Here is a 12309-nt window from a genome sequence, read left to right as displayed (position 1 = left end):
TCACGTGAAAGACTCGAAATAATAGGACAAAATAATAATAATAATAATAAGGTTTTATATAATAAGCGACAACATGGTTAGAATATATATATATATATATATATATATATATATATATATATATATATATATATATAGAAAGACTACAAGGTTTTTACTCTTTATTCGCAAGAAAGTAGCTAGCATGTGGAATACTTGTATTAAGTCTTCTACTCTTTATTCGCAAGAAAGTAGCTAGCATGTGGAATACTTGCATTAAGTCTTCTTTAGTGATGTGTGTGTATATATATATATATATATATATATATATATATATATATATATAAGTGTGAAATTTTGATTGGAGGAGTGTGAATGATCATTATTATAATTCTGTGGAATACTTATATTCCTCTTTAATGGTAATAATAGGACAAAAAGATATATAGTAATATATAGAAGTAGGAGTGGCGTTTTAATATAAAAAAAAGACTTTGGGAACTTTATCATCCCACCCACTTTTCTCTCTTTTGCTGGTTTTCCCTCAATTTTATTAGAGCTCTTCAAAAGAAGTTCATTGCAGATTCATAAATTCCTGCAAATCTCGCATCAAAATCTCCACATCAAAAGGTGTTGACAGAACCTTTCCTACAATATGCCTCCTGTCACCGATATTTGGCATCCCAGCCACCCACGGCATTATCTAAAACTCGAACATCCCTCCACACCTTACTTCTGTGTTGGCTGTAAAGAGCTCGGATTTGGGAGATGCTATAGATGCAGAAAATGTATGTTTTATATGCATGAGGAATGTGCAATACCTTCCTCACCTACTTACCATCATCTCTTTGAAGGATGTAGATTCCACTTTTATAAGAGATCTCCAACATTTGGGGATCGAATTTGTGATGCATGCGGGAAAGATGTGAAAGGGTTTCTGTACCATTGCTCGTCTAGGGGATATGATATGCACCCTAACTGTGCAAAGCTCCCACTCACCTTAAGTAGGGAAGGTGTGAGACTAGAACTGAAAAAAAAGGCTTCCTCAGCTTGCCAAAAATGTCGCATTCGTAGTGGTCCAAAAAGCTGGTCTTATGTTTCCACTTGCGGCAGATACTGTCTTCATGTGGCATGTATAAAAGAGATGATTCTTGAGGCCTGGAAAAATAATTACTTTGATCAACAAAGACGCCATGAAATCAATAGAAATCGCTTAGAATTGCCGCGTATAGCATCTGGAAGAGAGAGAACAGGACATAGGGGAAGAAGCTTATCACCTGGCAGAGAGATACAAGGACACAAGGGAAGAACAGGCTCATCGGGTGGGCGGGATCGCAGAATTGACAGAGAGACAAAAGGATATACGAATAAGGGAAGATGCTCATCATGCGGACGATATCCTAGCAATCGTGGAATCATAAAGGGAAATGTGGGAACAAACACTTCAATGATCTTGTTTAAAACCGGAATCAAAGTTCTCGAAATTATCTTTTCGGTTATTTTGGGAGTTCCGATCCCCCCGATTATGTCTGCTGCTTATTATTTTGCCACTATATTATTTTCAACTTAATGTGCTTTATTGTTTCAAGTCAATATGTGAAACCTGCTCGGCGAAGTGGTAATAAGTTGTTTTTTCTTTTTCTTTTCACAATTGAGTCCATTAGGATTCAAACTCTTGACCCGATAGCCCTGAAAACCACTCGAGTACCATGAATTGGTTGATTTGGTTTGTTGTTAAGGATGTTTTGGCTTGAGTTTGTACTGATGTGGTCATTTTCCTGGACTTTTTCTTATCAATAAAATCTGCTTGCTTAATAAAATTTTCCTTTTAATTTTCGCCTCCTCTCTCTCTTTCGTTTCTCTGTTTCTTTTTCTTCAATAAAATTTTCTATTTCCTTATAACAAAAAAACCTGCTAACTTAAAAAAAAATATATAAAAAAAAGTCAAGGAGTTTGGTCTGCCGTTTGTGAGGAGCACAAGCTATTCCCCATGATTTAATTTGATGCTGAGTTCTTGAGGTAATTGCTCATTTTAATAAAGTGAATGGGTCTAGAATGCATTTGGCCTTTAAATTTTTGTGTTTCTGTAGATCCTGCAAATATTTTTTAACTAGTACTTAGATCCTATTGAATCTTAATAAAAAAATAATATTAAAGATGGAATGAAGACAAGTTGGAGGGAGCCTTTCGGCTCTCACACCGGTTGTGGATGCTTGTATGTGTGGGTTTATAGGCATATGCTAAGATTCCACCCAGTCAGTAATTACCTGGGTATGAGTGTTGTTACAGTAACTCCTATACTATTGTGTGTATGTGTTTGCCTTTCAAAAGAAAGAAACAAGTAGGCTTTGAGCCGATTGTGGTTTGGCCGATGTGGCCTGGTTGAGGTCCCATGTGGGGCGTGCCCAGGACAGAGCCTTTGGGCTCCCACATTAGTTGTGGATACGTGTGTGTGTGTGGCTTTATAGGCATGTGCTAAGACTTCATTCAGTTAACAATTAACTGGGTATGAGTATTGATATATTAACTCCTATACTTCTCTGTGTGTGTGTTTGCCTTTCGAAAGAAAGACAAGTTGGAGGGAGGCCAAACCTAAAGACCCAGCCCAATGAAACTCGAACAGAGGAATAGAGCAACAAAGAAAACATGGTTAAGATATAAAATAATATTTATTATTAATAATATTATTAAATTATGAGTAAATGAAATTTCATAGTTTATTATTTGGCACTATAAACAAAAGAGTTTAAATGACATTACAACAAACCAATTCTCGTCCGCCGTCTAAAACACAAAGGGTCCTTTATTATCCTGCCTGCCCAGCCTAACAAGACAAGCCCAAAGGCCTTAGGAACAGAAAAACCTAGGCCAGAGTGGGTCACAAAAATGCGAATAGTTTCACTATCCTGACTATCATGATTATCATTAATCCAGGCTTAGTAGGCGGTGGTGATTATGTTAGTCAAAAACAATTTGGCAAATAAATGGCTGATCCCTTCGATTGTGAGGTGAATTCCTGCAGATCTTTGCTTGGCTTCTGCTTTTTAGCTCCTTCTCTTGATTTCATTCCCCGTTTATCTAATGTACAGAACACACATTTTTTTCATTCTCTAGGTGCAAAGTCTTCATACTTTTATCTTGCTGATATGTTATACTGATTTGGTTGTAAGTGAAGTTGGTTAAAGAGTTTGATTCTCGGTCACTTTAAAAAATCCAAACGTAGGGGTGGCTTTCAAATTTGATTCTTGGAGGATAATGAAGGATATTTGAAAGACTCAGGGGCTTGCTGTCAATTCTGTTATGCTTGTGATATATTTTCTACTGAGGCTGCGGGTGCTAAAAAAGATTTAATGCGGGTGCTAATGAAGATTTAACAATATATCTCCTTCTAAGTTTTCTTAGGTCTCCTGTAGCATTGAATTCCTTGCAAAATCATTAGCAATGCCATATTTTAGAAGTTCATGACAACGTTTCATTAAATTTTATTTTCAATTCTATTCCTTTTTCCTGCTATATGCCACATTTGAATGTCAGCAAGAAAATTAGCAATAATAATAACAAAAAGATACAAGTTCATAGGAAGAAACGATGCATATATATGGTTCCATCTATTTATCATGAGGGTCTCATCATACATTTGTAATCTTCAGTCCATATGAATCAGATCTAGGCCAAAATTTTCCAGACCAATAATATTGCAGTGCAGACGAATCCCAGGAGGAGCAGACTGGCAGAGTCATAGCCCTTGTTGAAGAATTCGTCAACATTTCCCGACCCTGCAAATATTGATTTCATATCTTTTGTAGCACCGAATCCTACGGCTGCACCAGTGGCCAATATATATGATATTATCTGCAACCCAAAACACAGTAAAATAAAATCTCTTTATCCCCTTACTAAAATAGCAATATGTTCTAATAATGAACAATAAATATTTTTGAAAGGCTAAATAAATACCTGGTCACCAAGGAAGTCCAAATAGCTTTTTACATCACCCATCAACTTATTTCCAGTAGCAATGTGGTACAATGTGAAAGACATTGGCAAGACTGTATATGCAAATCCAATTACAATGGTTACAACCATGTACCTACAATTCATAGGAAATAAACAAGAATTATATTTTCTTTCAGACGTTTTCGAAGACATGGATAACAGAAATTGAATATTATGATCTCCAAAACTAACTGCAATTGTTTCTTTTAATATTCAGTAATAAAAATTATAATCGTTGAGATTCGAATTCTGTACATTTTTATATGAGAAAGTTTATCTTACCTATAGGCATCAACATCTCTGAAGTGGCCGTATTGGTCGTCAATACGATAAGTGATGCCAAGAGGAAACCAGAGGTGAGAACTCTCAAGAAACAAGAAGCCATGAATAGAGGACGACTTGACATCTTGAATATTATAATTATGAAAAATAATTTATAATAAACACAAAAGGCTATATATTAAAGGAAATGTCAAGGTTCAGAGGAGTCCATCGGGCCTTCTAGAGAAAGGCCTGTGAAAAATGAACATGGTTCTAATGTTGGGCTGAGTAGCGATGGGCCTTTCTTCTATTCCATGGGTGTCTATGATGCGCTTCAGACTGTAGCGCCATGCTGATATGGGCTTGAACCATTCCAGGAATCTGGATAGAAGAGTTCTGTTGGTGTTGTTCATAACATATTGATACAGGGCCATGAGTGGGAATTCTATCCCTGTAGAATAGAGAGTAACCATGCACCAGAGGAGCCATAGTTCTTCCAGGATGAGTTCTCTGCCAGGGTGGATACTGAAACAGGTGAGGAAAGGGTTGTCAGGGATAAAGACAGTCGAGGAGGGGAGTAATCCCCTTAGGGTGTTTCTTGCACTCAGGTAGTGAAACAAATGATCCCTTACGAACTTAGTTATTTTTGTGATAGGCTGGTTTGGTGAGCATCCGGGGGGAAAACTGTCTGGAGTAGGAACTAGGAAATTGTGCATTGGAGAAGGAGTATGTGGAGAGGATGAAGATGATGCCATGAGGATCAAGGGGAGTGTAGAGAAAGATTGGATCAGGTGGAGGGTTTTTGGCCTGGATAGGAGGTCAGGAACCAAATTGTGCTTCCCTTTGATATGCTGGACTGTGAATTTATACTTGGCGAACCAGTCCTTAAGCCTCAGTAATTGTGGTTCAGGAAGAGACTTGTTTCTGAAGTCTAGAACCTTTGGGAAAGATGAGCTGTCCATGACCACAGTGAAATGATGGCCAATTAAATGAAATTCGAATTTCTTTATTCCATTTTTGACAGCTAATATCTCTTTGTAGACTGAATGATAATGTTTCTGAGGCTCTGGGAACTCTCCACTAGCATGTCCGCAGATATGTTTTTCTCCTTGAATCTCTTCGATGAGTACTGCACCCCAGTGGGTGTCACTAGCATCAGTCTGAAGGATGCGGTGTCCAATGCTAGGAATCTTTAGTGGTGGCGGGTTTAAAGCCACTTCTTTTAATTTTTTGACTGCACATGTCTGTTCTTCCCTCCATGGTGGGGCATCCTTTTTAAGCATCTTTGACAGCTGGCAAGTGTGGGCAGCCACATGCGGGATAAACTTCCTGATATAATTGATAATACCAAGGAATCATGTATCTGCTTGTCAAGTCCCTATCAGGAAACTTCAGTAATTCTTCTGCAATATGAGGTCCCGGTTGGTATTTTCCATCCTTGAATTTCATTCCAAGGAAGTCGATGTCAGTTTGGGCCAGTGAGCTCTTTTTTTCTGATAGCATAATTCCATAGGAATCCACCAATTGTTGAAATGTGGAGAGGAGTGTCCTATGGGCCGCAACATCTTTGGAGAAGAGAAGGATATCGTCTATATAAATAAGAGCACTATGTAGTATAGGCTCGAATATCCTTGTCATGGCCTTTTGGAAGACTGATGGGGCCGTCTTAAGGCCGAATGGAAGGACTGTCCATTGGTACTGGGCCGTAGGAATGCAGAAAGCAGTCTTGGGCCTATCAGAGGGGTTAATACCCAGTTGCCAAAAACCAGCCTTAAGATCAAACTTGGAGAAGACATGGGCTTCGTGTAGTTGAGTGAACAAGGCTTCAGGCTTTGGTAATGGGAACTTGTCATCTTGGAGGAAATGATTCAAAGGCTTATAATCTATGACAAGTCTTTTCTTCCCTCTTAGTCGTTCCGATCTTTTTTCAACATAAAAGGCCTGGCAGGCCCATTGGGAGGAAGTGGGTTCTATGAGGCCTTGTTGGAGAAGCTGTCTGCACTCTTCTTGGGCTAGAGCCAAGTCTGTAGGATTCATTCCCGGGTGTGATGCCTTTGTCGGATTGATATCTTCATTGAGTTTGAATGGAAGACTGACAAAGAATTCCGGGTTTTTCCATAGGGGGTGGTGATGGTGAAAGTGTGCATGGGAATCAGCACAGGACCTTAAGAGGAGCTCCTTGTGCTCTTAGAATTCAGCTGAGGCATCAGCCAGAGAATGTAACCTTGGGACAGAAGTAAATGGCTGAAAATTCCTTTTATATTTCAATCATGTGGGGAGGATCTTCAAATGCTTCGCCTGTTGATACAAGTCAAAGCCTATCAGCAGATCCTTGTCAGGAAGATCCGACCCGATGACCCTAGTCCAGAGGATACAAGTGGGGAAGAACTGGATTCCAATTGAATGCTTAGTGATGAGGCTAGTTTTGAAAACATTTTTATCTGCAGCCTTAAAGTATTCTTCATGAGAGTTTAAACTGAAAGGTTGGCCTCATTACGTGCTGCGCACATAACCTCACCATTTTTTCGCCCAAAGTCATAATTGCAACCTCGTGCAACTAAAAATTTAATCCTTTTCAAATAAATGTTATTTAAAAAAAATCATCACGTGGCAAAATTTTTTATTTTTATTTTTTTATATAAAATTATTTTATCATATTAAATATTAATTTTTTATTTAAATCTTTTCAAATTTCAATAATTAAAATTTTATCTTATAAAAAAATAATTATCTATTTTTTTATATCTTTAAAAAATTTTAAAATTTAAACATAAAATTTAAATTTCTTATATTTAAAATTTAAAAATTTTAATCATGATAATTTAAAAATTATCACTTGACGTATATATATTTTTTATTTTATTTATTATTTTATTACTATATAAAAAATAATCTACACAATATACGAACAAAACAACAATATAGATAATTTATCATTTAACTTACTTTCATTCTAATAATATAGATAAAAAAAACTCCACAGAGTGGTAGTGTTAAAAGTTCATTAACTTTATGGCTGAGAAGACTAGTTAGCAACATCACCTCTGCCGCCACTTAAATTAACTGCTGTTGTTTAATTCTTATGTTGGCAGGCTTGGCCTAAAAAAACAATTTCAAAAGACAAAAGGGCATGCAGCACCAAACTCACAGGGACAAAAGATCGAACAGCAAAAAGGCAAAAAGTCAAGACAGACCCAGCAACAAAACCAACAAAACAAAACCAGACCACAAGCCAAAAACGCATCAATCCAAATCAAACAAAACCAAACAGACGCAAGAGCAGCAAGCAGAAGAACTGAAACCCAAACGAGAAGCAGCTGAAACAGGGCAGAACAACCAACTTCAAAACCAGGAAGAACACAGCAGCAACAACCTAACCAGAGATGAAGCCTGTTAGAAGAAAGAATACAAGTAATGAAGAAAATGATTGTATATTTGTCTGTGTCTCATTTACAGAGATATTACATCTATTTATACATGAAAATATGAACTAATTCAGACAAGAATAATAATTGCTATAATTATGCTACACAAATCTCCTATAATCATGCTAATTGCTGATATTATGCTACACAAATCTCCTATAATCATGCTAATTGCTGTAATTATGCTAACACCCCCCCCTCAAACTCAAGGTGGTAGCACAGGTGCCAACTTGAGTTTGCTTAAGAGATCCTGAAAGCGAGCGGGAGGATGCGTTTTGGTGAATATATCAGCGGTTTGGCTGACAGAGGAGACAGGAATCAAACATATGGTGCCATGAGCAACATGATGACGTACAAAATGACAATCAATTTCGATGTGTTTGGTACGCTAATGAAATACATCATTATGAGAAATCTGTATGGCACTTCTATTATCGCAATGAAGCATTGTGGCAGAAGAATGAGTGACACCCAAATCAGTTAATAACCACCGTAACCAAAGTAATTCAGATGTAGCATCAGCAAGAGCACGATATTCAGATTCTGTGCTAGAATGTGCAACAACAGTTTGCTTTTTGCTACGCCAAGAGATAAGAGAATTACCCAAGAAGAAACAATAACCAGTTGTAGAGTGGCGATGCATCGAGATCACCACCAATCAAAGATCGAGTAGCGGATAATACTAGGGAGGAGGAAGCGGAAAAGTGCAAACCATGAAAAAGAGTGCCTTTGATATAACGAAGGATTCGAAGTACTGCAGAGAAATGAGTTGAGCGAGGAGCAGACATAAACCGGTGACGGATGAACAAAGATATGAAATATCGTCGAGTAATCGTGAGATAAACAAGACTCGACAAGTCATCGATATAAAGTAGGATCATCAAGAGGAGTGCCATCAAGAGGTGTAAGTTTGCAATTGAGCTCCAATGGGGTTGATACTGTTTTGCTATCAGTAATGCCTTCTCGAGAAAGTAAGTCGGATGCATACTTGGCTTGAGATAGATAATAGCCATCAGAATTTTGAGAAACTTCAAGACCCAAAAAATAGCTGAGAGAACCCAGGTCTTTCATTTCAAAATTTTGATTGAGATAATGTTGTAACTCTAGAATACCAGATGAATCATCTCTGTTATTATCATATCATCAACATAAAGCAACAGAAGAACAATACCACTTGTCGGTGGCGAGTGAATAATGCAGAATCATGTGGACTAGAGAGAAAACCAAGTTGAGCAAGAGTGGAACTAAATTTGGCAAACCAGGCCCTGGGAGCTTGTTTTAATCCATATAAGGCTCGCCGAAGTTTGCAAACCTTATGAGGAGAATGATAACCAGAGGAGGATGCATATAAACCTCTTACATTAAATCACCATGAAGAAAAGCATTTTTGACATCCATCCGAAAAGTTTCCATTTACGAACTGCAGAATAGCTAAGAGATCGCGAATAGATGTTAATCGGGCCACTGGAGCAAAAGTTTCTTCATAGTCGATACCATACTCTTGAGTGTACCCTTTGGCTACGGCGAGCTTTGTAGCGTTCAATAGTTCCATCGAGCGGGTCTTGATTTTGTAAATCCATTTGCAACCAATAGGGTCTTGTTTGGTGGAAGATCAACTACATCCCAAGTATGAGTTTTCTAAAGCACGAAGTTCGCTACCATAGCTTGTCGCCAAAGAGGGTCGATTACCTCACGATAAGAATGAGTCTCATGATGGGTTGCAATAGTAGAGTAAAAGTATAAATCAAAATTATAATGAGGAGTTTCTCTTACACGGTAGAACGACGAAGAGTAGTGCTAAGAGGAGATGCAGCGCAGTCTTTGGATCAACAAGCGTGCCGATTCAACGAGGCGGTGTAGTTGGGCTAATATTGAGCACATCACAATCACTGGATCAGACTTGGAAACGACTCTTTGGAGGAGTCGGTGAAAAATAGAGAGTCGATTGATGCAGATGAAATTTGGAAAGAGAAGAGAACATAGTATTTTCCCAAAAATAACATGACGAGAGATGCGTAACTTATTAGAAACAGGATCCCAACAACGATACCCTTTGTGTTCAATGCCATAACCAAGAAAACAACATAGACGAGCACGGGGTTCTAATTTGGTATGTTCATGAGGTTGTAAAAGAACAAAAGAAACACATCCAAAAGGTTTAAGGATGGAATAGTCAGGAGGTTGTCCAAACAACTTTTCAAAAGGAGATAAATTATGAAGAACCAAGGTAGGAAGACGATTAATAATATAAACAGCATGAAAAGCTGATTCTCACCAAAATTTTTCTGTACATCAGGCAGAAAGAAGAAGAGTACGCATGAGAATCAAGAATATGGCGATGCTTGCGTTCGGCTCGCCCATTCTGTTGAGAGGTGTGAGGACAAGAACGTTGAACAACGGTGCCTTGTTGACTAAGAAACTGAAGTAAAGAAGAATCCCGATATTCCATGGCATTGTCTGTTCGGAGAATTTAATGTCACAAGAGAACTGAGTTTTAATCATTTTTGCAAATGTGATGTAAATTTGTGATAAATCAGATCGATGTTTCAAAAAATATATCCAAGTAAACCGAGAATAATCATCAATAAATATTACAAAATAACGAAAACCATTTATTGAAGAAATAGGAGAAAGACCCCAAATGTCAGAATGAATTAAACCAAAAGGAGTGTCTGAAGTAGTATTATTATGAGAAAAAGATAATGCAGGTTGTTTTGCAAGCTGACAATTTAAACAATTAAATGACTCAAACTTAGTAGATCCTAATAATCCACGAGAAATTAAAGGTTGAATTTTACTGGTAGAAGCATGACCAAGACGAAGATGCCATTGGTGAATGGAGGAATTAGGGATTGTAGCTGCAGATACAAATCTCTGAGGAAGATGTAAAGATGTAAGCTCAAATAATCGACCCACTCTGCGACCCTCTCCAAGAATCTGTCCCGTTTGTGGATCCTGTACCTGGACACCATGGTGAGAAAAAATAACATTTAGTCCTTTTTCACACAACTGACCAACAGAAATAAGATTGAGTGCCAAATTAGGGATATAATAGGTGTCAGGGAGATGAAGATTTGAGGTAGACACATGACCAGTATGTGTGATGTTCATTTTAGTACCATTTGCAGTATGGATTGGTGGTAAGGAAGATACAGGTTTTGCAGAAGACAAGAATTTAAGATTAGTGGTCATATGATTACAACATGCAGAGTCAAAAAGCCAATAAGAATTACCCGGAGTGGCAGACATGGCAGCAAGAGAATTAGAAGAGATAACCTGTTTGAATAGTGCCTCAAGATCACTCATGGTGATGGCAGTAGAGCCCTCAGTAGCAGCAACAGCAGTGACAGAGGAAGATCCAGGCTTTGAGACATTCTTGAATTTAGACTGCCCTCCTTTTGGTCTTGGAGGACGTGTGGGACAATGTTCAAGAATATGACCGTAACCATGACAATATTTGCATTTTATAGAGTTGATTGCCAGATTTCTGATGTGAGGATCGAGTAGTTGCAAGAGCAGCTTCAAATTGAGGAGTTTTATCCAAACTGAGACGAGTCTCTTCAAAAATAATCTCTTGAATAGCAGTTTCCAATGATGGGAGTGGATTTCGATGTAGCAGGGACGCTCGAACGGCCTCATATTCTGATCGAAGAGCCATTAGAACTTAAATGAGATGAAGATGATCTTCACTAATTTTGGCCTGAGATATTTGATTCCAAATAGGTTGGACCTGGGCAAGAAAATCATTCACAGATTGACCTGCTTCTTGTTTCAGATTATGAAGAGTAGTCCACAACTGATAATAGTGGGCAAGTCCAGTGGTCTGATATCGATTAGCCAAAAAATCCCAGATTTCTTTTGCAGAGTCATAATTAGCAAACTGGATGTGGATGGATGAGACAGAGGTATTGCCAAACTAGGTGATGATCTGATGATTTTTACTATCCCAATCCTCAAGACGGTCAGCAAATTTTGCATCAGTTTCATCGTTCTCTCTTGTCGGTGCAGTGATATCTCCGGTAACAATACACCAAAGCTTACGACCTATCAAAAAACTTTTCATTCCTTGAACCCAAAGATTATAGTTGGAACCAGTCAGAACTGTTGCAATAGGTCTTGAAATATCAGATTTCTCCATTGATAACAAGATGAGGAGAAAAAAAATGGTATAATAATAGGTATGAAAGAATGAACCAGAACAGGTTGTAGAGAGAGCAGAGAGACCCCAAAAAACTAGAAATAAAAGCTTTATGACTCTGATACCATGTTAGAATAAACAATACAAGTAATGAAGAAAATGATTGTATATTTATCTGTGTCTCATTTACAGAGATATTACATTTATTTATACATGAAAATATGAACTAATTTGGACAAGAATAATAATTGCTATAATTATGCTACACAAATCTCCTATAATCATATTAATTGCTGTAATTATGCTACATAAATCTCCTATAATCATGCTAATTGCTGTAATTATGCTAACAAAGCCAAACCAAACAAACGCAGAAAGTCAAATTGAGCTGCCAACTCGTCTTGAATCTACTTTGTGTACAGGTATTGGTTTTCCATCTTTGAATTTGGTTTTGTGTAAACTAAACTTCAATTAATCATTGATTTTTATATGAAGGAATTATATAAAAAA

The 12309-nt window shown here is 37.6% G+C and overlaps 2 protein-coding genes across 2 annotated transcripts; one reads left to right on the top strand and one right to left on the bottom strand.

Moving 5' to 3' along the window:
* Positions 1-513: 513 nt before the first annotated feature.
* On the top strand, positions 514-1821 carry LOC131173257 (uncharacterized). The gene has a single exon (XM_058135292.1). The coding sequence runs from the start codon at positions 635-637 to the stop codon at positions 1547-1549; it is 915 nt and encodes a 304-aa protein (XP_057991275.1). The 5' UTR covers positions 514-634; the 3' UTR covers positions 1550-1821.
* Positions 1822-3645: 1824 nt separating this feature from the next.
* Positions 3646-4360, bottom strand: LOC110650676 (CASP-like protein 4D1). The gene is made up of 3 exons (XM_058134667.1): positions 4258-4360; positions 3937-4028; positions 3646-3831 (listed from the first exon to the last, which is right to left on the bottom strand). Exons 1-3 carry the CDS (start codon positions 4358-4360, stop codon positions 3646-3648), a joined length of 381 nt encoding a protein of 126 aa, XP_057990650.1.
* Between the last annotated feature and the right edge of the window lie 7949 nt (positions 4361-12309).

Source organism: Hevea brasiliensis, chromosome 14, assembly GCF_030052815.1.
Source record: "Hevea brasiliensis isolate MT/VB/25A 57/8 chromosome 14, ASM3005281v1, whole genome shotgun sequence".
In the NCBI taxonomy this organism is placed as follows: domain Eukaryota; kingdom Viridiplantae; phylum Streptophyta; class Magnoliopsida; order Malpighiales; family Euphorbiaceae; genus Hevea; species Hevea brasiliensis.
The sequence above is the reverse complement of the archived record's forward strand: the minus strand, read 5'-3'. Positions and strand labels throughout refer to the sequence as shown.